The 25,507-nt window shown below is 49.6% G+C and overlaps 1 protein-coding gene across 6 annotated transcripts in view; it reads right to left on the bottom strand.

Moving 5' to 3' along the window:
* The window catches only part of RAP1GAP2 (RAP1 GTPase activating protein 2), a 232,699-nt gene that overhangs the window by 126,098 nt on the left and 81,094 nt on the right, over positions 1-25,507 (bottom strand). For 2 of the 6 annotated variants that reach the window (XM_077165545.1, XM_077165547.1), the window contains exon 1: positions 21,827-21,956. The exons of the other annotated variants lie outside the window; for them this stretch is intronic. In XM_077165545.1, the coding sequence (XP_077021660.1) occupies positions 21,827-21,933 (107 nt within the window). In that variant the 5' untranslated portion in view covers positions 21,934-21,956. Of the gene's footprint in view, positions 1-21,826; positions 21,957-25,507 lie in introns of those variants that run through there. 6 annotated transcript variants of the gene reach the window in all.

The raw sequence follows: 25,507 nt of genomic DNA, 5'->3' as shown, positions 1-25,507 counted from the left end.
CAGCAACTCAAAAATCTAGTGAGCAATGATACAATACCTCCAAAATTCTGAAGGAAAATGGTTTTCAAACTAAAATTTTATACCCAGACAAACTATCAACCAATGTGAAAGTAGAATAAAATCATTCTGAAATATGCACAAGCTCAAAAAATTTATTCCTTTGACCCCTTCTTTGGGAGGGTACTGTTCAAAAGCAACTGCCCATATTAGAAGACAGAGGTCTCTGGTAGTATGGTCTTGGTGGCAAGAATGAAACTAACAAGTTATCTAATGTGTGTGAGCTTTGGGTGGGAAAATTATGAATGGAACCATAGTGGAATAAATAAAAGTAGCAAAAACAGAAAAATAAACATAGGTACACAGTCAATTATGCTAGTGGGGGAAACATGAGTTAATCATTAACTCCAGGAAAAAATAAGTTATTCAAGAAAGGAAACGTAATTACAATGCGCTCCTTGGCCCAACTATAAACAATATTTGCACAGTCATAATAAGTAAACATTGAATATTGAATTGAACCCCAAAAATGGTGCTACTGGGTGGATCTGCTGCCTGGTATCTTGTATCTTGGCTGAATTCGCTGGTGAGCTCTGAAACAGCAGGAGCATCTCACAGTGCTCAGCCAAAGGGCGTGTGACACCCTCCATGCTAAGAAGCCATCGGAGAGGCTACTGGCATTGAAGCTCACCCTGTCACAGAGATGGCCAGCCTCTCAGTTAAGCCATCACTCCAACCCCCTCCCCGTGCCTGTCTCTTAATTATCTCCCAACTATTAAGTCTTTAGAATAAACTATTATTTGGTGACATGCCAACACACCAGGTAGCGTTTTTAGCAGTGGTTCAAACTAAGTGACAGTCTTAGTAGGGCCAGATCATATTATTTCAGGGAAAATATGTCTGGTCTTTTCAATGAATAATGTTATTCCTTACCTAGAAGAGTGTGCCCACCTATGACCATGGTCTCTCTATGGGAGATGAATGTCCAGGACACAGGGTTCCACCTGCAACCAAGCAACCACACACAGCCGCTGCCTCAGCCCAGTGGGATCAGACGTGGGATCTCATCTCACACACAACATGCTGTATCCCAATCTGCAAAGCCTACCCAGTGACAGCAAACACCCTCCCTCCTCCCAGCACTGACTCCTTTCCAGAGATGTCAGGGAAGGAAAGGAAAGGTGGCTATGAGAGGCTCCAGTGGCATACTGGAATCTGAGCATGACTCTTGCACGATTCCATGGCTGCATGGTTCGGAAAAAATGGCTCTGTAGCCTGAGGCAGTACTGGCTAACCAAGATTTCCAAGTAAGGAGCAGAAATATACTCCCCTGGCCAGGTCCACCTCCTGACCCAGTGAGGGCAGAGGGCCTTCAAACCACCCGTGGCCCCTTGGCTGACTCTAGCATGCACCCTGCCCACTGGTCCAGCCCCCAACACAGTGCCTGGCACCAAATGGACCAAAAAACGAATATCCTAAGAGCTAGGGAGCTAGGTTGGGTCAGCTGTCTTAACCCCTCTTCACTATCGCTGCTTTGGCAGACCTCAACTCCCTGCTCAAGAGTCTGAGGCACTCTTTCTTTAAGCACAACTCTGCAAGGAAAATTATTACCCTCCCCCGCTACCTGGGACATAACATCCAGGTGTGAAAGTCTCCCTGACGACATGGGACATGACTCCGAAGGATGAGCCTGGCCCTGGCACTGCGGGAACGATAGTGCCTTCCTGACCAAAAGGGGGTAGAGAAAGGTAATAAAACAAGATATCAGTGGCTGAGACAGTTCAAATAGAGTTGAAAGGCTATATGGGAGGCTACTCTTATGCAAGCTTCAGCTAGATATTGCTAATTGCCACAGTTTGCCAAATCCCAACCAACATCATGTCTATTAACCCTAAAGAACACCTAGGGCTTTACTGAGCCTCTATAAAAGTTCCATGCACTAAGTTTACTTTCCTGAAACCCATTACCTCCAGGGGGTTCCTGGGCTAGATAAGCTCTGAAACCCAGAGGGGCCAACTTCTCCAAGAATATCAACTAATTCCATCCCCTTATCCTATATTATCGACATCGCTTTCTAACATGAAGAAGTCAGAAAGGGCATAGCCCAAAAATCCTTACAGAGTGGGAGAAGAATCAAAGGAGAAGGAGGAGTTATAACAGAGAAGATAGGATTTAACAAATAAGTATGAATGCTGAATCACTGCATTGATATTTCTTTTAGCCTTCAGTGTTTTGAAGCAGCTAGAAAGAAAAACCTGAAATTATGAAATGGTAACCCATATGAAACTATGAAATATGTTCTGTAGCTACTTGTTGGGGTGTGCTTTGAAAATTATTTCTCTTTTTTTTTTTGCATATATGTTATATTTCACAAGTTTAAAAACTATTAAAATATAAATATATTATACCTTAAAAAAAGAAAAAGAATTTGAAGCAGAGCTAACATTTTCCCCACCAGTTGGACCGGTTACTAAGTTCATATCCTTTCCCGGTAACTGATTCTGCTCCTTTAAACGCTGACAGCAGAGGCAATAAAAGTTACCATCATCACCATCACTATCATCAGCTTCATCACTCCACTAACGTTTACTGATGTGCCAGCACCAGGTTAAGTACTTTACACGCATTAACTCATTTAATTTTTTCAACAACTCTATGGGATAGATACAGAATTATTCTCCCCATTTTTCAGATGAAGAAACTGAGGCTCAGAGGGGGTGAGTGACTGCAAAAGGTTCCACAGGAAGTTAAGTGGGGGACCTGGGATTCTAAGTGAGGGAGGGTGAGCTCAGTGGCTGCAATCTCCCCACCCCCCACCCCGCCCCCACTGCAGCACTTCTGCTTCAGAGGCCTCTTATGGGGCTTAGCTTGGCAGCTGAGGCATTAGAGCCATTCATTAAACTCTCTTTTGGGAAAAGGGTAGCTCAAGGCCCTTGGGAGTTACCTCCCAGACCAAGCTGAGGTTCGAAAGCAATGCTGCTTGGAAAGGGGCCTGAGAAACGCTTTATTTTTTTAAGAGAAAATTATTTTTAAATTGCTAAACGCTACAAAAACATCCTTTAAAATACCTAACCCATTCTTGGATTTTTTCAAAGGATACCCACTCAGTGAGAAACATAGTTATTCTATTTTCTAATTTTTTAATTTTTATTGTAAATATTAATACATACTCATCAGGGAAAAAAAATCAGAGAATCCAGAAGCATACAATGGGCTGGCCTGGGTGTGAGGGGCGTGGTCCTGCCACATCTGTTTTCTTCTCCTCTGACACGACCTGTCAAACCAGAGCACTGGGCCCCGGGGAGCAGACCCGGCACCTGCCACGGGGAATCAGGGCCGAGAAAGGCTGGTGTGGTGGCCTGGCTGCGGGATCATTTCCAGTCCCTTGGTCACTTCAGTGACAAGATGATGCATCAATGTCAGAAACCTGGAAGGGTCTGTCCACGGACACTGCATCATTCTCCCCAGGAGGCAGGAAGTCAGCCTCGGCAGGCAGCTGGGGCCACCGAGGATTAAGGTTCCCGCCCAAGGTCTCTCCAGCTCCGGCCTCAGTTCTACAACCTGCCCCGGTGTGCCAGGCCAAGCAGGAGACAGAAAGAGGGCACTACTAAGCCAGCCACAAAGTCATCCAAGGAAATAAACACTTTTTGAGCGCCTGGACTCAGAACTCAGTGTGCGTGGTAGGAAGGAGGAATGACCGAAGGGAGAGAACACAGAGCCTGCAAGAGGAGTCTCCATCACAGCTCCGAGATCTGCTAGGGCAGCTGGCCCCTCTGCTGGCCTTCAATGCCCTCTCCCACCAGTCCGACCCCCAGCACGGGCTTTGGATCCTGTGAACATTCAAAAAATATTGGTTGAATGAAGTGAAGAGCCCCGGACTACATTGGGTCAGTGCGCGATGAGAAAGCATGAGACCCTTCCGGTCAAAGCCAACAAGGAATTTTTTTTTTTTTTTTTTACATGGGCAGGCACCGGGAATCGAACCTGGGTCCTCTGCATCGCAGGCGAGCATTCTTGCCTGCTGAGCCACTGTGGCCCGCCCAGGAATATGTCTTTTGCATGCCCAGCTGTAAGCTCTCAAAGGTAGGGACAGTCGTACCGCAGGGCAGCGTTCATACACCGTAGGTCCCCCCAAAATGTCACAGCTGCATAACAATTTGCAATGATAACGTTTATCATCACTTTCTCTGCCAAGCACAAGTTTTGAAGAAGGTCAGGACCAGGAGCGATATTTTCATCTTATGCACAAGCCCAAGGATTTGCTAAAGGAAACACAGCTAGTGAGTGCAGGGATGAGAACTCAAACGCGTCCCCGCTCTCCCATCTGATTCATGGAGCAGATGAATGAAGAAAGAATGAATGAAATGCCCACTGCAGCTCCCTCAGCGCTCTCCCACCTCTGCATTTATTCTCTTGGCCCTACAGTAAAGCATGTAATAAATTACACTCAGTTTCCCCGCTCAGTGGAGAGATCCTTATTTGGGGGTGGTTCTCACATGCCACGCAAACTAGGTGCGTCCAAGGACCATCCCCTATGCTTCCTACAGCCCCTGCACCCCTCCAACAGTCCTGAACAATAGATCCCTGACTCACTGAGCAAAGGACCCATCTGTCTCTGTCGGTGTAGCACCTGGTACAGCTGTCCCATGTGCCTGGGTCTGCTTCGGCCAGGTACATGAGGCTTCGAGTGGAGGCGGCCTCCAGCCGCTCCTCCGCCAGTCCCGGGGCTCTCCCCAAACAGGGAGGACTGGCAAGGGTCAGCCTGCAGCCGACACGGCCCGGGGAGTTACAGTCTAGCTGTGCAGTTGCTCAAAGGCTGGCTGAAGTCTCCCAGCCACTGCGCGCCCTTTCCAGGTCCCTCTCTGGACCAGAAGGCGAGCAGAGGGAAAAGATAAAGGGCCACCTACTGCCCATCTGGGTCAGAGTCTCTGAAGAGCAGAGCTGACAGTACCCAAAGCCCAAAAGCCAGCTCCAGAGGGAGGCGGCAGCTTCATCCTGCTCTGGGCTTCAGATGTAATAGATAAACGAGATTTTTTTTAAATGTGTTTGTTTTACAGACTTATAGAACAGAGCAGAGGGGCAGACAAAGAAAAAGGAGAAAGAAAACAGGAAAAGGTGAAGAGAGGCGAAAGAGAGAAAACAGAAAGCTACCAAAGCTTTCAGATGGAAGACACATCCTTCTCCATCAAGGCCAAATTGTCTACAAGGCTGCCCAGTTGGAGAAGCCCCAGGAACCCGGCGGTACGCAGAGCAGAGGTTTGTGGGAGGAACGTTCACGGGAGCCACACAAAGGGCTGGGCGGGGTATCTCTGGGTCCTCCCAGAACCCAGCAGGAAGTGTCAAGGATGGAGGAAACCTTGATGTTCCCTGGGCTTTCTCTCCAGGGGTGGAGGCACTGTGTGTAGCCATGGCCCACCACCATGCAGACAAGAATCGCTTTAATGGCAGCTGTGGGGAGCTCAGAGAAGGTTGTGCTGCTGCTCAGGGCTGCCAGTTCAATCCTCAACTGCCCCCGACTGTTTCAGAGCCCTGCCCAAAAGCCCATTCTTGCCAGCTCCCCAGTCCAGCACATATGGTCTCTCCAAGCTGGAGACATTGAAATAAAGAAAAGTTTGCAGCAGTCCTTGTTACGCCTTAATACACCCGCAACCCGATGCAACCCTGTCAGCTTCCCTGGTAACCTCAGAAGAGGGGTGCCCAAGGTCCCTCTTCACCACACGTCTCCAAGATCAAGGGCGCTATTAGGGAACAGTCACGGGAAGGGGCTCCCAGCAAGGACAGGAAGAACATAAACATTCCCACTGAGTGTTCTCCTTGGAGAGGTGGCAGTCATTTAATGAGTGTTTATAAAGCACCCACTATGTGCCAGCACTGGGCTAGCTACTTGGTATGTGACGTGAAGACGCCAGGCTTGAGCCGCCTCTTCCCTCACCCAAGGCTTCTGGTCCATCACTAACTCCTCACCACCTCTCCAATATGTTCTGTTCTCTCCACTGCACTCGCTGTCAACCGTCATCTGTCTCCTGGACCATGACACCCACTTCTTAACCCAACTCCACCTAGGCTTTGCACCCCTCAAGCCATTCTCCAGGGAGCAGCCAGAGTGATGGTTCTAAAATGTAAAGCTCGTCCTGACATGCTCCTTTCAGCAGCTCCCCACTACACCCAAGATCAAACCCAACTCTTGAACATGCCCTCAGGAACCCGCCCCAATGGTCCCATCCAGCCTCACCTCTCACCACTCCCCGCTTCCTCTCCTCACCTGCCCCCACCAGCCTACAAAACTTAGCAGCTCCTCCAATAAGGACATGCTACCCCTCCACCAAGACCATTCTTCTTGCCCACTCCTCCATCCCACCCCAGACTCTGGCCAAGACCATTTTTCTTGCCCACTCCTCCATCCCTCCCCAGACTCTGGCCATTGGGTCCTACCTATTCTTCAGGTCTCTGCCGAGATGTCCTTTCCTTGAGGTGCCGTGTCCCGGTGCCCTGCTGCATAGGGCCCCTGGTGCCACCTGCCCATCCCACCCCACCCCTGTTACCTATTCACCCTGTTATAGCATGAGCCCCTCGACCGTACTGGCCTGTTCACTGCCTGCTTTCCCCTGGACTATGAGCTCCAGGAGGGCAGGAATCAAGCCTGCCCCACTCCCCAACAAGTCCTCAGCACCTACCCCAACCTCTAGGGTCTCTCAGTTTAATGGGGGGACACGAGGACATTTACACTATCCTTCGGGAGTCTGCAGTTAGACTGTGGAGGGATAAATGAATGGGCAAAGCAAGAGAAATTGGTGTGGACTGATGTGAAATAAGGGAGGGTTCAAGCCAAGGCAAAGAACCAAGGAGGAAGCAGGGACCTTCAATGTGAAAGCGGCTTGGAGGTGGGGCCAAGACAGGCACATGCGGGGGGCAAGGAAGGCAGGGAGCAAGCAAGGCCAGCACCCATCCTAACTGAGCTTTGGTCACATCCTCCAACACAGTGACTGCAGCCTTGGTAAGCGCTGGCCAGCACCAGTCCCTGGGCTCAGGGTTACAGGCACCATCTCCTTGACTCTCACCACCACCCCACGAAGAGGCCACTATTATTACTCCATCATTCAGATGAGAAAGCCGAGGCCCAGAGAGGTGAAGTGCCTTGCCCAAGGTCCCCCAGCTACTGAGAAGCTAGGTGAGATCTGCACTCAGGTCTGCCTGAGTCCACGATGGGGCTCCTGGGCAGCAGAGACACCCAAGCCAATAGGCAGTGGGACATCTCAGGGGAGATGCACCAAAAACAGAGAATGCCCCTATGTGGGGACCTCCTCCTTCAGAATCCAGATCTCTCTGGCTACCTCAAGGACCCCCAAGCCAGTGATAGGACTTACAGAAAGTGGAGGGAAGATGGCCCCTGCAACCCTGACACCCTTTCCCCACCCAGCCTCACCCTCACCTAGGCTCCTTTTGCCGTCCCTAGGATGACTCCCCAGTTCGACCTCAGATCAGGCCGCTCTTCTGACCTTCAAATCCAGCTGCCAGCTCAACATCTCCCCTCAGGGTCTCAAAAGTATCTCAGATCCAACACTGTGCAAAAGTGACCTTAACATTCTCCCCAGCCTGCTCTTCCTCTCAGATGTGCTCTCCCAACGACAGGCCCCAAGCACGCCAGCCCTCCCTCCTGCCGCATCCCCCACGTCCCACTCCTTCCTACACAAGAGTATGTATGATCGCAACCAGCAGCCTCTGCATCCCTTGGAGATTGGCTGCAAATGCAGACATTCAAGCCCCACCCCAGACCCACCAAGACCAAATCTGCATTTCGACAAGATCCCCAGATGACTTGAGTGCACAGCAAACTTGAAAAGGGCAGCTCTAATGATAACAATCCTTTCATTCTGCCTCCTACGCTCTCTCCTATCCATCGATGGGGCTCCCCCCACCCTCCCACCCGATCGTCAAGCCTCCAGCGGCCCATCTCCATCACCATGACAACTCCTAACCACTCTCCGTGTTCCCAATCTTGTCACACTCCAATACCTTCCCCCCAGGAGCCGGGGTAAACTTTTATTTTTAATTGTGGTAAACTACACATAACATAAAAATCAATTTAACCTTTCTAAGTGGACAAGTCTTTGACATTAAGTCCTACGACAATATTGTGTAATTTCACCACTCTTCCCAGAGCATTTGTCATCGTCCTAAACCAAAACCCATACTCTTTTAGCAATAATTCTCCAGTCCTCCCTTCGCCCACCCCTGGTAACCACTATACTGCCTTCTATCTCTATGAATTTACTTATCGTAAGCATTTCATATAAGAGAACGCATGCAATATTTGTCCTTTTGCATCTGGCTTATTTCACTCAACATGATGCCTTCAAGATTCATCCATACTGCAGCATGAACACAGCACTTCACTTCTTTTTATGACTGAATAATATTCCATTACATGAATATACCACATTTTATTTATCTATTCATCTATTGATGGACACTGGGGTTGCAAACACACCTTTTAGCCATTGAGAAAAATGCTGCTATGAAAACCGGTGTACGAATACCTGCTGGAGTCTCTGGTTTCAGTTTGGGGGGTATATGATACCTAAGAGCAGAGCTGCAGAGTCACGTCACAACGCAAGTCTATGCTTGACTTTCCAAGGATCTGCTACACTGATTTCCATAGCAGCTGCACAATTTTATATTTCCACCAACATTGTACTAAGGTTCCTATTTCTCCATTTCCTCACCTTTTGAAATGGAAATTGGGTCACATTAGTCCCTTGTGTAAGGCCTTGCAATGGCTTCCCATTACCCTCACCATGAATGAATTTCATGCATTAATCATCACCTTTCCATTGGGCATCTTCTGCCCAAAAATGCCAGGCACTGTTCTAGGCACTGGAGAGAGGACAGTGAACAAAAGAGACAAGAACCCCTGCCCTCTTGGAGTCTAAATTCCACAGGGAGAAACAGATAAACAATTAAATAACATTTTAAAAGCTTAAATCTGAGGCATATGAAGTGATGATAAACGCTAGGAGGAAAAATAGAGCAGGGGGAAAGTTTGTGAATGTAAGGGGGGTCATCAGAGAAGGCCTCATTGAGAAGTTGACACTGGAGGAAAGACCTGAAGGAAGTGAGGAACCAAGCCAAGAGGTTACCTGGGGGAAGAGCATTCCAGGTACAAGGAAAAGCAAGTGCAAAGTCCTGAGGCAGGAGCACACCTGAGTCATTCGAGGAATGACAAGAGGCCAGTGTTGCTGGTACAGAGTGACCAAGGGATAAGGAAGAGGAACCGAGGCCAGAGAAGGCACAGAGGGCAGATCATGTAAGACCTTGTGGCCATGGTAAGGACTTTGGCTCTTATGATGGGGAAATGGGGAGCCACAGCAGGATTGCAACCAGAGCAGAGATAGGGTTTGACCTACAGGTTCACAGGATCATTCTGGCTGCAATGTTGAGAACAGACTGGGGTGAGGGGAGGACAAAAAGGCAGTTAAATTTCCTACAGTCCCGCAGGTGAGAGCTAAGGACAGATTGGACCAGACTGACAGAAGGTGGAAATGGTGGGAAGGGTCCAACTCTGGATGTACTGTGAAGGGTGGGGAGAAAAGGAGGGACGATGGGTTGGGAGGTGGCCAGCCTTGCTAAGAGCAACATTTGGAGGCTGACAGCCTTGGATTCTAATCCCAGCTCCTTCACTTCCTAGCTCTGTAGCTTTGGGCAAGTCCCTTACCTTCTTAAAGCCTCAGTTTCCAAATCTGTAAAGCGATGAATAGCCAGCTCCTCCCTCATAGGGCTGTGGGGAGGATTAACACAATGGCCCTCCCCAAGGGCCACCTGTCTATATAACACATAAGAATAACCTCCAGGATAACCTCTCGATTCTGTTTGAAATCTCTCAGCTACTGAAACTTTATTTTGTCTAATTTTCTCTTCCCTCTTTTGGTCAAGAAGGTCAAGAAGGCTTTCTCATCCCAGAGAGATTTACATCCCTAAAAGTCATGTCCCACATGGGCGGGGAGGGCAGTGAATTCAACTGCCACATTGGCTTAGAGAGAGAGGCCACATCTGAGCAACAAAAGAGGTTCTCTAGGGAATGACTCTTAGGCGTAATTATAAGTAGGCTTAGCTTCTCCTTTGCAGGAGTAAGTTTCACAGGGGTGAGTCCCAAGACGAAGGGCTTAGTCTACTAAATTGGTTATCCCCAATGCTTGCAAGAATATCAGAAATTTCCCAGGTGGGGGAGTTTAATATCTCCTCCTTTCTCCCCTAAAGGGACTTGGCAGATACTTTTTTATTCTCTTGTATACTCTAGGATATATCAGAGCATCACACTAACCTGTACAAACCAACAAGATCTCACACCCTTTCCAAAATACCAAGCAATCGTGGTTCGAATAAACTGACCATACAAGCCAAACCAGATAGCACGCTACCAAAAATATAAAACTTGCCCCAAATGAACACCTCTTCCTTTGGTCTCACACAGAAGTTGAAGTTTTAAAATATGAACCATATCACCCTTTACCCTGTATTCTGATTTACCTTAATCTTATGCAGATCAGTTTCATTCATATTTCAAGTTGAAGTCTGATCACTTTTTCAACTTTTTTAACAGTTGCTGTATGGGGTACTGCTGACTTTCATAGCTTCTGAGCTCTAACTCTGGGTCTCAGATTTCACACAAATACCTGAAGTTCCAGGGCATGACCAGATTATACACAAATAGTCAGCACCTCGGGATTTAGAAATAACAGTTACAATTTGGGAATAGGTGTGACTGCTCTACGAGTTTACAACCTAGGAACCTTTACAACGGGCCCCAACCTAATAACCTATCAAAATGCAGATTCTTGTGTTATCCACGTTTTACAAATGAGTAAGAAGACTTTCAAAGAAATTAAGTAACTTGCCCAAGGTCATGAAGGTAGAAAGTGGCAAAGTCAGGCTTTGAACCCAGGCACCTGACTCCACAGCTCCCACATTTTGTTTCCTTCTTTTCTTTTCTGTTTCTTTCTTTCCTTTCGTCTGTTGATTTTTCTTTACATGTTTGTGGTAAGATAAAAACAACCTGAAAGTTACCATCTTCACCGTTTGAAAGTGTACAATTCAGTGGCATGAAATCCATTCGCAGGGTTGTGCGATCATCACTGCTACCTAGTTCCAGAATTTTTCTCATCACCCCAAACAGAAGCTAGTCTGTTGGCTTTTGAATGAGTAATACATCACTGTAATTCAAAAATCAAAACTTATTAGCAGATGTATGGTGAACCATCTTTGTTTCATTCCAGTCCCAATTTGCCCAGACCCCACGTATTCATCTACAGTTTCTTTATGAAAATAAAGACCAATAGAAAGATGGAGCTTTTTTTTTTTACATGCATGGGTACAACAGAGTCCTTGAGGACCCTCAACTTCAGAACTAGGCTGCTAGGGAGGGGGGGCTCCAAACACACCTCAGTTTTCAGGGAGACCCAGGCTGCAGCCACCCCCACCCGCCTACCTTATCTTCAACCAAATAAACACCCTTTTTATCTCTTTTACATATTAGGGGCTCTGTGTAAGATTTTTGTTTACATGAACAATTCCATTAACAAATGGCTCTAAGTCATTAACTAGGCTTAGTCCCATTTCACAGATCGGGAAACTGAGGGCCACAGTTTGAACACCATATGTGTTCATGGTCATAGACAATGCTACCCACCCTGAGTTTTTTCCCAGGTTCAAGCTGCCCCTCTGCCCGTCCTGCAGTTACATTCTTGATAAATAGGGGTTCCTACCTTTCAGACCCCTGAGACCTCTGCGGGACGTATCACAGAAAGCCAGGCACCATCTCACTCAGGTCTTTGTGACCAAGACCACCCACCTCGAGATGGCTGGAGAGAGTGACCAGCTATATCCAAGGAATTTAGACTTCCTGGGGCTAATGCACATAAGTACTTTTGAAACACAACCCATTTTTAAGCAGGACTGTTCCCTGTATTCGCATTTACGGAGGAGACAGAAGGTGAATGCCACAGAGGGGGGCTGCCAGCACTTTCCCGGAGGGGGCAGGGGATAGAGGACTCGAGACCTGGAAGCCAGGTGTCCCCGTTCCCATCACTTGCACCACAGCCTGTGTCCCACCTCCACGAGGCCATGCCCTTGGGGGACCTTCCCAGCTCTCAGTATTTGGCCTTCGTTGACGTCATACTCAAAAATCCTTCCTGGTACATTTGCAGATAGTTTTCAGACAGCCTGTTTCTGTTACCTCTTGATTTACACACGTTTCTGCCTTTGCATCTTGATTAAAAATCTTATTAAAATAAATGTACTATTAAAATAGTGATGGCAAAAAATAAAATAAAAAATAAAAAAAAATAGTGATGGCATAGGGAGCTCAGGCTGCAGCCCCGACATTCTTGTTCACAGAGAGAAATGGGAAGCTCTGTTCTAATTGGTGAGGACGACGAGCAAGAGACCATTCAGTCTGTCTGAAACCTGAAAGGACAGACTCCCCGACTCTAGGCTCCACACACAATCACCCTCTCCTACCAGCTGCCCCAGAGAGATCTGTCCAGTCCGTTCCTTAAAACATAAAGAGAATGTGCTAAGCTGCATGATAATCCACTTCATAGACAGTGAAAGTCAAACACAGAGATGTTCAGCAACTTGGCTAAGGTTGCCATTTAATTAGCTTTGGGAGAAGAGACACAGATTTGGGCATCAGACAGATTTGGGCCTGAATCTCAGCTCTGCTGTACAAACTGGGTGACATTGTTACCTCTTTTGAACATCAGCTTTCTCCTCTATGAAAAATGGAGATGACAATAACCATCGTGAAGAGAATGAAATGAGATAAGTAAGGTTTAAGTGCCAGCCCAGGATCATGCCCAGAGAAGGGCTCAGTTTCTGTATCCCTGTCCTTTCTCTTCTTACTCTTGAGGGTTTTTTTTGTACTGTGAGACACAGTCTCCCATAATTACTGTTATTTTGTTTGGGAGTAATTAGGGAGAGGAAAGGAGGAAAATCCATGGTGGCCATTTCTCAGGCCAGCTCCTTGCAAGCAGCCCAGCGAGGCTGCCCAGACACCCCATTTTCCAATCACAACAGACCTGCCCCAAACAAAGGAAGCCCAAAGGGCATGCAGGGCTGGACCGAACGCTAGTCCCCATGTTCAGTGAGTTACACTGAACATGGAGCTCCCCAATCCCAGACCTCCACTTCCAAGCCCGTCCATCAAATCCCTTATGGGGGTGGAGGTGGGGGGTACTGTCAGGTAGCACAGAAGAGGCCAAGCATAAGGGCCTGTGGTGAGTAGGAGAGCACCAGCTCTGAACTGAGTGGGCAGCTGACAGTTAGGTACGAAGCTGGAAGGCAGGTCCAGCCAATGTGGCCGGAGCTTCTGATATTTTTAAGAGAAGATTAAAATGCAGATTTGCAATGTGGACTCTTCCAATTTTAAAATATCATCTTAAAAAGAATAAGAGGTACGTGGGTGTAAAAAAGCCCCCCGAGAACGAAAGCTCCAGCCAAGCAAGGTTTTCACTCTGTGTTGTTTGCTGAGTGGAGGCTTCATAAAGATTTGAAGAATCTGCAGGGCTTAGTTTCTGACCTCTGTCTCAGAATGCAAATTCCTAGGTGCAAGGGTGCCGCCACCCCCACTCTCCAGAGACAGGGCAGCCTGGTACATTAAGACATGACAGTGAAAAATGAGGGGATTCTGCCTCCTCTCCTACTAGCCTCTGTGACCCGGGGCCCCATCTGCAAAACAGAATTGAGAGACGCAGCTTTCCTCTGGGGCCATCATGAGTTTTAAACAAGAGGATGTGAGTGAAGGGCTTGGTGACCCCGAGAATAAGGGCTAATGAGAAGATGCCTGGACCCAACCCTCCAGCTCAAAGAAGTTGAAACAGGCGGACAAGGGGGAAGGCCAGGGGAGAGGTGACTGCAGGCAATGGGCCTCCTTCACAGGCCTCGTGGGGTTGGGACCGCAGTCCCCAGGGGAGCTCGGACGCGCCCCACCCACCCCCTCTGGAGGGCTCCGGGAAGGACTTGGCAGGGGCTCCTGCCTTCATGAAACAGAGTGTTCATGCTGATATGCTTAAAAGCAGGGGACAATTTTTCAACCCACCCTTGCTTCAAGGGCAGTGAATAAACATAGCATGTGCTCGAGGTTCCCACTGAGCATGTCTGGAAAGAGAGGCGAAGGTTAAACCAAGCTCACTTGCCCCTAGAAATTGTTCGGATTCTTTGACACCATTCTTTCCGGGGCTGAACCAGGATTTCTCACTGTAAAGCCCCACTTCATGAAGTAACAGACACCCTGCCCTTTATCGCTGATAGAAAGGCTGCCCAGCTAACCCCCCTGTCTACCCAGCAGGGTTTGAGCTCAGCATCACCCAGACACCAGGTGACAGAGCTGACTTCAAGTTAATTATAACAACTGCTGGGGGGATGGGGTGGCAGCAGGGAGTACCAGCTGTGAAGGGGCAGGAAGAAGGGAGCCTGCTGGGGTGCTGGAAAGTTCTAGATCTTAATCTGGGTGTGGCTGCACAAGTGGATATATATGTAAAAGTTTACTGAACTGTACCCTTAAGACTTATGCACTCACATGTGTGTGTTATTACACTTTGATACATTAATAATAACAGTCTGTACTGAGCCCTTATTAGAATAAGCCACTTATTAACAGCATTGCACTAAATGCTTATCCTGGGTTCCTAATGGTATGACAGTTACAAGCACAGCCTCCAGACCTCGACAGGGTCCTGTTAAAATCCCTGTTCCACCATCACCTCCTGCCTGGGCCCCCAGCACACCCTTCAACCTCTGAGCCTCAGTCCCTCAGCTGGAAAAGGGAGATAAAACTGGCAGAATTAAAACAGATAACACATGTAAGACCTCAGCACAGAGCCTAGCAACAGGAAGCCTCCAAACACGGTAGCTCAGCTCTCAGCAACCTACAGGATATCGGTGCTGAGACCCATTTCAAGTGCCCCCGGCTTCCAACAGGGCTCCCTAAACCTCAGGCACTTTGCACCACTTCATGATTTTTTGCCAAACCCATGTACTACCTGATGATTACTTTTCTTAATGCTTTTCTTTCAATTGACTTGCAGTTTTTGACTGAAATTTTTTTTTTAAGTTATATAACTACCCTACGTGGAAAGCCAGGATCGCTTGCCAGAATTCACTTTTTAAAATAGCTATTAACATAAAAAGCATTTGTCCACCTGAAATCATCTTGCCTACCTCATTTGCTTCTTATGGATTTGGGAGGCAACGAAACTCAGTTTTCAGGAGGGGGGAGGCCCCATATGCTTAAAATGACTGAGAAACTTCTGAACTCTTTGGCAGCCCCCATGTGCACAGAAGTGATTTTCGCTGGTTTAACCAAGCAGGCCTGGCAAGCCCTCTATTTGGCAACATCCTGTTACCCATCCATCTGTGCACCCTGCAGGCTCCGAAGAGATAAAGCTGCATTTAGAAAAAAGACATATATTCACTAATGGCGACTGTTCACCAATCCAAACACCCACGGGCCCCCGTTTGGCATAAATTAAGGGAGTCTGCTTCTAGCTCTCAAGATCTAGGCCCCCAGAGTCAAGTAGGGCCCTGGTGATGCTTCCAGCTTCAGAATGGTCCGGGCTAAGCCTGGCCTCTTCCTTCTGTGGGTCCCAAAACCAACCAGAGCAAGGGAAGGGGTCAGAGAATTAACAGAATAACACACAAACAAGTGATCATCTGCCTTTTTCTCCAAAATTGCTTCCGGAAGGAAAGAAGGAGAGGGAAGGAAAAGGTTCTCCAATCTCATTCAAGAAGGGGGCACCTTAAAACCAAAGATGCCTCAAAGGATGCTTCACCATGAAATGGACCTCAGCGTTGAGGTAATGAGCGCATGTTGCCTGGAGAGCCAAAGATTCTCTGGAGTATCCATTCATTAATTCAGCTACTATCTACTGAGCACCTTGTACTCTACAACAGGGACCCAGAGATGAAAAAGACAAAGTCCCTGCTCACAGACAGCTCATATTCTAAGGGAGAGAAGAGCCAATAAACTGTTTATTACATAAACCAGATAATATCGGTTAATAAGTGCCATGGAAGAAATAAATCAGGGTAATGGGATAATGAGACCGAAGCAGGCTACTCAGACTGGAGGTCACGGACGTCTTCAGGAGGAGATACTATTTGAGTTGAGTGCCCAATGATGAGGAAGCACCAATTAACTCATGGTAAATAGCAGGTGCAAAGGGCCTGGGGCAGGAACAAGCTTGACTTATTGAGGAACAGAAAGAAGGCCTTTGTAGCAGAAGTACAGAGATCCCTGTGAGGGAGGGAGAAAGTGGTAGGAGGTGAGGTCAAAGAACCAGGCAGGGACAGCAAGCTAAGAAGCTTGGATTTCATTCAAAGTGTAATAGAAAGCCTAGGGAGAGCTTCCCACAGGAGAGAAACTTGATTTTATTTGAATTTTTTCAGTTATGATGATCATGTAAGGCCAAATCGGTTTAAATAGTGGCTCAAAAGGGATCAACTAAATCCATTTATGCCTCAAATTCTTCCCGTTAGACTTTAAGGGTCTAGCTCCTCAGACTCTCAGTGAGGTTAAATGGGAGGCTGATTCCACTCCTAAGTGTATATCCTAAAGAACTGAAACCAGGAATCAGACGGGTATTTGTACACCAGGGTTCGCAGCAGCCCTTTTTCACAGTGGATGCAACCCATGTGTCCATCAACAGATGAATGGACAAATAAAATGTGGTATATCTATAAATGGAATACTCTTCAGTTGGGGTCCTACTTGTCTAGCAGAAATTTTGCCAGCTGTAAAAAGAAGTGAAGTGCTGGTACATGCAACAGCATGGATGAACCCCGAAGACATCACATCGAGTAAAATACACCAGAAATAAGAAGACTAATATTCTATGAGTTCACTTATACGAAATACTTAGAACAAGCAAATTCATAGAGACATAAAGCAGACTAGAGGTAACCAGGGGTAGGGGTAGGGGGAAAGGGGGAGTTATTGCTAAACAAGTATGAGTTTTGGTTTGGGACAATGAAAATGCTTTGGAAATAGAGAGTGGTGAAAGTTACACAGTATAGTCAAAGACTTGTCCACTGAAAAGGAGTAAATTGATTTTATGTTATGTATATTTTACCACAGTTATAAATAAATTATTTTTTAATGGGAAGCCTGTCAAAGAGAGATGTTTGTTCTTTAAAGACATGATAGCCAACCAAGTGGCACTCAGACAGGAGACGAGAGAATGAGAGGCAAGTCCTTACACAAAGGGCAGAGCCCAGCAACCTCCTAAGAAGAGAACAAGCAGTCATCTGTTCTGGGGCTAGTAAGTAGATCAGCTACCAACCCTGTCCCTTCCAGCTCTAGGGCTGTAACTTCAAGGCCAGGACAGCTAGACAACCCACAGGCTAAGACCCCATGATCAGCCAGCTTGAAGGGCTGTCTCTGAGAATCCTGGCAGAATATAAGTTTCCTTCCGAACACCAGCCTCCAAACCCCAGGGACAAATTAAGCAATGACTGCCAACAGCATAAAAACAGACAACAAGACAACCTCCAATGAGTGATCTTGCAAAAAAAAATCAAACTCGAATCTCATGGAGCCCCTAGAACCAAACTCTAATCTACAGGAAACACAAGGGACAGCAGAACATATTAAATGACACCAGGGGAATACAGTCCACAAAATCCTGCCAGTGGGAGGGACACTCTAGAAGACAATCCAGTTTCTTCAATAAATTTTAAGAAAAAAAAAAATGGAGGAGGGAATTTACCGATTAAGAGATATATCAGCGATCATACTGGATTGCTTAGATCCTGGCTCAAAAAGTCTTTGAGAAAGTTTTATGAGACGATTGGAAAAATTTGAACACTGGCTGGATAGGACACCAGGAAATTATTTTAATTTGGAGGGCATGATAATGGTAGCATTGCTGTGTTTTTCAAGAGTTCTCATCTTTAGGATACACATCGAAATATTTAAGAATGAAATGGTAGAAAGTCTGGGATCTACTTCAAAGTCATCTTGCAGGGGAATGGATTAGGAAATAAATGAAACACAATTGGCCATGAGTTGATAACGGCTGCAGCTGTGTATTCTATTTCACTATTGTCTCTACTTTTGCATATGCTTGAAAATTTCCACAGTAAATGGTTTTCTCTTTTTTTAAAGCTAAGTGGGGGGGGCTTTTCCTAATAACCTACATAGGAATAACCCACTAGACATGACACCGCAATGGCGGGGTCTCATCCACTGAAGCCACTACTCTACGCCCCGAGTCTGCCCGTAAGGATCTGCTGATAACTGTGTCAATCCATATTTTTCCCCTCGTAAATCTTGTTATAGGAGTTGCCCTAAAATCAAAACCCCGATGGAGGTGGATTTATTTCTCATTTATGCTACTCGACGTGTCTCATGGTTCAGAATGGCACATCCAAGGCCACCCTGACTTTATCCACAGCTTTCGGAAAGCACACATTTTGACTTTGTTCCTGTGCCTCTGTCTTTCCTGCCAAAGGTGTCTTTTCTCCAGCTTAGAGGGCAGCACTCCTTTCCACCATGCATTCTGCCCATAACCAAGGTGGTGTTCTGGAACCTTCTCCTGATCTGCTATGTCTTTAAAAAAGCAGACTCCGGAAAGTAAAAAGGGCTTTAAAAGGAATCCCCACGCCAGTGGTTACACTGCAGCCTCCAGGGAAAGCTCCTTTCAGGTGCCTCCTCGGAACCACCCTTGGACCCAATCCCCTGGTCAGTGCGCCATTGCTCTCTTAGGACCCTGGAGGATGGTCAGAAAGAGGCAGAACCTCCAGGACACCCCACAACTCCTGTAGAGAGCTTTCAAGTCGAGACCAATAAGCTCCGTGCCCATTTCTTCAGCAGGTAAACCAAGGATGGCGCTCTGAGCACAGACCTTAGAACCTACCGACAGTGCTTGGGAGAATATGGGATACTTGTCTCATTACCACCCCCTGCCACACCTTCCTTCCCTACCCCCCCCCCAATATGGAATGTTTCCAGGTGGCCTGGGGAGAGCAGGGGCATCACAAGGACCACCGGACCATCACTGCAAGCCACACGCAACCATTTCATCCCTTAAGGCTAGGAGCCAAGAGTGTTATCTGCACAAGCCTGTCAATTAGAAGTGCTGAGAAGATCGATGGATGGATCAAGCCTTCTCGGAAGGATGAAGAAGGGGTCTGAATTTGAACTAACTCAGTGACAGGAGGAGGGAGGAAGGAAGAACTCAGAAAATTTAACACCCAGCATGGAGTCTGGGGAGCACTTAGGAGAGGTTGGCAGCTGCAGCCCGCTGCAGGCCCCCCAAGGCCAGTGCCTACAGAGCAAGGGTCAATAGTGTGCAATGCACTGATTTCAGGCGCTTAGAAACAAAGAAACTACAGATTAGAGCAAGGGAAGCAAAGGTCATTTAGCACCAAGATGAAATCAATCCCTTTCTCTCCTTGGGTAGGTTAAGTCCACGGCCAAAGCCATCACGATGGCAAGAGCAGCAGCCAAATGAGATGAAGCCAGAGACTGGTAGGGTCACCAATGTCTGCCTGCAATAGAGAGGAGAGCACAGTGCATCCAGCAGGGAGGACAAGATGCCCTGCGCCTGGGGCACCCTGCCCCTGGCCAACCCTTTTCTGCCCCCCATCGGGATCCTCCACTGTGACTCACAGCATCCCTCCATGCCCGGATCCAGGGTCTGAGCACGGCTCCTGCCTCCATGGCCTGAGCATGGCTGGTCTTGACTGCTGGTGAGATCGCCACCACCAGACACCCTACCCTAGAAGCTGCGGGCACAGGCCCAGCGAGAAGTTCCAAACAACCCCCTTCAGGTTCGTGCAGCACTTGAGACCTTTCAGAGGCATCTTCAACTACATCATCTCCCACTTGAGCCCCACGGTCCCTTTTTGTGGAGGAAGAAACTGAGGCTCCAGGAAATTAAACCTATAGTATCACATCTTGGCCAACGGGTGAGCCAGAACTAGAACTGACGCCCTGCGCAGGGACTTTTCCGCCCCAACATACATTCTGTACTCAGGGTCAGGAGCTGGTCTGATGCCTCTACCCTTCTAAAGCACTTTTTCCTTCTCAATCTTCCAACCAGGCCCAGATTGTCTTGGTCCAGCCATCCCACACATTTTCCCAACTTAAAGGGTTGGCTTACTCACCCCGAGTGGAAAGAAATAATAATCCAGGGCAGAATGGGGCACTGAACTCCAAGCTTCTGCTTGTAAAATTTCTGCTAGACAAGTAGGACCCCAACTTCAGGCATTCCTGTTCCATGTGCGTGATGTTTGCCATACTCAATGCCATTTGTACTGTTAATCCTACCATTTCTAGTAAATGGACTCATTCTTGTGACTTAATACATGTAATTTACACTGACACTTTTATCATTACCACTAGTGGAAAAGTCTGTATCACTGGCAATAAATAGGATGGAGCTCTAAAAATAAATAATACAAAAACAAAACAACCTAAGTTCTAGCCAGGCAGTGTTCCCCCACTTAAAAGCTCTGAGCCAGAGATCTATTCTCTCTTTGTTACAAAAGGTAGGTTAGCAAGTGTTAGAAAAGGGTTCCAGCCAGACTAGCACTGACCTGAAACTTTCCCCCTTGAAGAAATCACAAGGATTGGTAGAGAACTGAAAAGGGAAGAACTTTCTCACTAGGTGACTCAATGCTATTCATGCTTAACCACCTTCAGTCATTTCACTGGAGATTCATTCTATGCTGGGAGAAATATCTCCTTAGACTACATTATGGGAAAGGAGGGCAGGAGGCATGGGAGGCAACCCATCCACAGGAGGGACCCACCCCAGCTTCTCCAAGGCCTCCTGTTCATTGCCCACTATCTCCCCAGGCACACCCAGTTTCTGGGCAAGCTCAGGGACCACCACTCACCCCCCAGGTGTCTCTGGTTCAGCTGCCCTTGTCTTAGCCTTCATCTTATGCAGAGCACAGCACTAACCACTCCAAAACCCCTCTGGAAATTAGCATCCAGCAGGGCCACTGCAGGCTACTCCAAATTCCCAAGACATCTTTCTGGGCAGTCAGCTCTGAAGACCTGGGGATGTGAGGAAGCTTTGAACCCAAATACACTTGCTGAGAAGGGAGGCTCCCTGGGGTCTGGTGGAACCTCAGGCTTGCAGCAGGGGGCTGGAGACCAGAAAGCTGCCCCAGAACCTCCTTCCCCCACCCCAAACCCTACACCTCTCAGTCCATAAGTATTCCAAAATGTCTCTGAACGGTTTTCAACACTGAACAGCAAACAGTACAAGTTAGAAAAGTTAAGCTGAAAAAAAGCCAAGGGTCAAAGACGGAGACACAGCCAGCAAGGAAGCAACCTTCTAAACTTGCTGCTTGCCTGCGGGCGCCTTGCACAGGACAAGCAGAGCCCAGGCCCGGCGGGCACCCCATGGGCTCAGCCAAGTTGCAGAGAAGCAAATGGCATCAGCGACTCACTGGGTCACTTGGCCTGAGCCAAGGACTGTCGCAAGGGTCGGATCAATGCTACCGGCGCTGCAGGGTTCAGGAAGCGCGCCCGGATCCGCAAAGGCGGGGGCTGGGGACGAAGAACTTGGGGTCCCTCTGTCGGGGACGAACCCCGATGGGCCCTTCCAACCGCCCTCGATCCAGCCAATACCCTGCCTGGGCCTCCTCGGACCGTCCAGTGGCTGGGGCGAAGCTCCGAGCACGCTCCACCCGACGACGCCTGCACTGGAGGCTTTTTCCCATCAACATGGAGCCAAACGCCCGGTGGAAAAGTCCACCCCAAAGAAACGTTAATTTAGCCCGAGAAGGGAGGGAAGAGGACGGTGGCGCTGCCAGGCTTTACCTTTTCTCTTTATTCTGTTTTCGCGATTTATGCAGAAGTCCGATGAGCACCACGGCAGCGCGGATCCCCGCCTTTCGGCAATGCATCCTACCCGCCGGCTGGGACATGGCGAGGCCGGTGGCGGTGCCGGGCCGCGCCCTCTCCTGCCCGGCCGCCGCGCGCCCCCGCTGCCCCGGCTCCGCGCGCTTCGCTCCGCGCCGCCCGCGACCGGTCCCAGCGCCCGCGCCCCGGCCCCCGGCCGCCGCCTCGCATGGGCCCCGCCCCCGCCTAGGTGCGCTCCGGGGATCAGGTGACTGGGCTCTCACTTCCCGGCGACCTTCACCGTCTCCTCGGGGCCCGCGGGGCGGCCGTCGCCCGCTCCCCGGACGAGGGCATTTTGGAGGCTCGCTCGGGGCGCGGCCCGCCGGACGGCTCCAGGGCTCTGACCCAGACGCGCCGCCCGCGCGGGGACCCCGCCCCGACCCCGCCTCCCGCGCCCCGGCCCCAGGCGGCACGGCTGGCCCCGGGCGCTGGCGGCTCAGCGCGCCGGGTCCGCGGGCGGGAGGGAGGCGCCCAGCTCGCGCTCAGCACTCCCACGGGCTTGGCACCCGCCTTCTCCCCTTTCCCAGCGTCCGACTCCCTCCCCTCCGGCTGACCCGCCCGGCTCCCTCCCCCTCTCTCGCCGTCTCCCTCTCGGTCCCCCTCCTCTGCGCTCCCGCCCCGCGTCCCCACCGGCCGGGCCCGGGCAGAGGCGGCTGACGCGCTCTCGCTGCCGGCCCGCCGGGATACTTCTCCGATGCTGTCACTGTCTTTAAAACAGAAGGAGAAAAAACAGGCACCGAGAGGAAACGCGCGTCCTCAAGTCCAAGCGAAACTGCCTTCGCGCAGCCAACACCGCCGCGGACAAGGCTGCCGGACCTTTAGAGGGGCCACCGGTTCCCAGCGCCCTGCGCCCCTGGGAGCCGTGGAGTAGGGGGCGCTTTGACTCAGCGGGATGCCACCTCCCACCCACCCCCACCCTTTCACTCCCCCAGAGTCGAGGAAAGCATTGCTGTGCGGGAAGGGGGAGGGACGGCGCGGTCCCACCCCAGCGACGGCGCCCACGTGGGCCGGGGGCATCTCCGGGTTAACATCTGATTTTCCAGATCTGGGAGTCTGACACAAGTTAGGATCAGTGTTCAACTTCCCGGCAGCGGCTATACCTCTGCCCAGGTTGCCCAGGAGATGCATGTTGGGGGCCCCCACCTGCACACGGCCAGCTCCCGGGGCCCCAGCGGTTCTTTCTCTCCTACACTTCGCGTGCAAGCTTCATCTTCACTTCGGATCGGAAGGACGGAAGGTCACTTGCACAGAACAAGAGGCATAAGAACCTCGCTTATGCCTGCCTCTCCCTCTTTCATTTGCTGCGCGGACTCCCAGCCCCCACTCCTACTTCCCACCCAGAACTACCAGCTTTGCTTCTCCCCAGTCACCCCAGGAGAAAGGAACCGGTCAAGGGGCTGGAGGGAATGAAAACAAGCCAATGAGTCCATCTTTGTAACCAAAAGAGGACCCTGAGGCAATCTGTCGGGTTTTGATTTTCTTTTGGTACAATCTGATGTGCAACCCAGCAAACACAGAAGATTCAGGCAGGGAAGTGGACCGCGCTGGCAAGGGGACAGGGACTGCAGATGAATTCAAGGTGCATGAGCTCTCAGCACTGTGTCTCCAGTAGGTACAGCTTCTTCCTGCCACTGGAGTTGGGGTGGAGAAGAGGGAACACCAAGGTGGTTCCAAAATGCACCTGGGTTATTTATGAAGCATCCATTAGCAATGGCCTCCTGTCCCCTCCCTGCCCCCGCCTGCCTGGGTAGTGGGGGGATCACAGATATAGCCATGGACATCTATTTATAGCTAGAGACAGGAGTGACCCAGGCCCCACCCCTGGGATTGGCAGCTAGGCCCACTGCAAGGGCTGCACCAGTTGTGACATGAGAATCAGTCTAGTAAAAGAATGGGGAAACCCATGTTCTCAGCAGAGAAGAGGGCAGAGCCCCAGCACAGCCCAGGGGTTCTCCTGCCTCCATTCCACACAGTACTGGCAGGCTGGCTGATGCACTGTTTCAGCCCAATGGCAGAAAGGGCAACGGCGGGCTGGCCAGGGGTCTAGTACGGGGTGTTTTCCAAAGGAAGGCTGGTGGCTGGGAAAGGCCTGGCCCCCCTTCCCAGCAGAAGAGAGTATGGGTGGCTCCCCCCCATTCCCCCAGTGACCACCCACTCTGCCTGGGGGACAGCTCGGATCAAGTGCATCCGTGGGCCACGGGACATTGGGGTACAAGTGCAAAGTCTCTCCACCAAGTAGCTTCCTTTATTCATTTTCCTTCTGGGGTTCCAGGCCCTCTTAGCCCCCTCTACAGCCATGATGTTTCCCCATCCCAGTGAAAAACTGAAAAACACAAGGCTGTCTCCCAAGGACCATGGATGTCTCAGACCCTGACTCCTAGGAGGAGACACCAAAACATAAAGACACCCACCCACCAGGGAAGGGAATTAATGACCATCTATGCTAGACTTGCCCATTTCACCAGCATTTATTAAACATTGACTGGGCATCCAGCTTTGTGCCAGTGATGAGGTGAGAGAGAAACGGAAGACGGGCTCCCTGCCCAGAACAACCAGGGCTAACCCACGCAAAACCACAAAGCAGCACCACCAGGCTCGCTGGTGCAGTGCGACCCGGCCAGTGTTTCCCAAAATTTGGAGAGTCACGCATCACCTTCACAGTGTTTCGGCCTTAACATTATACTACTTAGTTATTTGCTTTAAACATGCTTTAATCAACTCAGTATTGCGCTTAGTTTTTTTTAATGCATTATTGCCCACCCTAAATAAAAAAAACCATTAGCACTTGTCACTAATCTCATGAAAACGAATATAAATTTATGAAATTTTAGCTAAATACTGCTGCCTGAGCCTGAAGCACCTTTGTTGAAAAGAAAAAGAGTCAAGTGTTAGGCGCCAAACTAAGAGACTGTCCTTGAACAGCTCATCGAGTTCGAGAGAGAAGTGAAATAGGAGCGATTTTCCCATTAGTGACTCGGAGGTCTTCTAAGGCCACATCCATGGACCTCCTGGGGGTTGGCCTGAGAGAGCTGGAGGAATGCAGGCCGCCCTGAGCAAGGTCAGTGAGGACAGCGGCAGTCAGAGAAGGGGTCTTCTCCCAGGCCCCAACCCACACCACGGCTCCCCCCAGCAGTGCCCCTCACCCCTACCTCCCAGCGCTCTCACTCACAGGCTAGGATGTTCCATCTGGATTTCCTTACCAACTCAGCAGAGGGAAGGGGCTTCTGCCAGAGGCAAGCCCTAGCTCACAGGACCTCAAAGGCCCATTCCAGCCCACAGAGCTCACAGTCCCTGAGAACAAAGTGCCAGGCAGCTGCCAGCCGGGGTCTCTGCCCCAATCCAGGGGAAGCCCAGAGGCAGAGGGGTCCCAGGTGGGAGTACGGGGGTGGGCAGGGAAGTTAATCATAAACAGAGAGCAGACAGCTGCACAGCCAGTTCCTAAGGGGGCCAGTGGGTTGAGACAGACAGACACGCATGCTTGGTCCTGAAGAAAAGGGCCTTCTGTGCCCGGGAACCCGCTCCAGGAGGCACATCCGTGTGACTCTGCGAAGTGGCCCCATTGCTAGCACCCCAGTCTCAGAGAAAATCCAGAGCAGACAT

This window comes from Tamandua tetradactyla, chromosome 6 (genome assembly GCF_023851605.1).
Source record: "Tamandua tetradactyla isolate mTamTet1 chromosome 6, mTamTet1.pri, whole genome shotgun sequence".
Lineage (NCBI taxonomy): Eukaryota > Metazoa > Chordata > Mammalia > Pilosa > Myrmecophagidae > Tamandua > Tamandua tetradactyla.
This window is presented reverse-complemented; position numbering and strand designations above follow the sequence as displayed.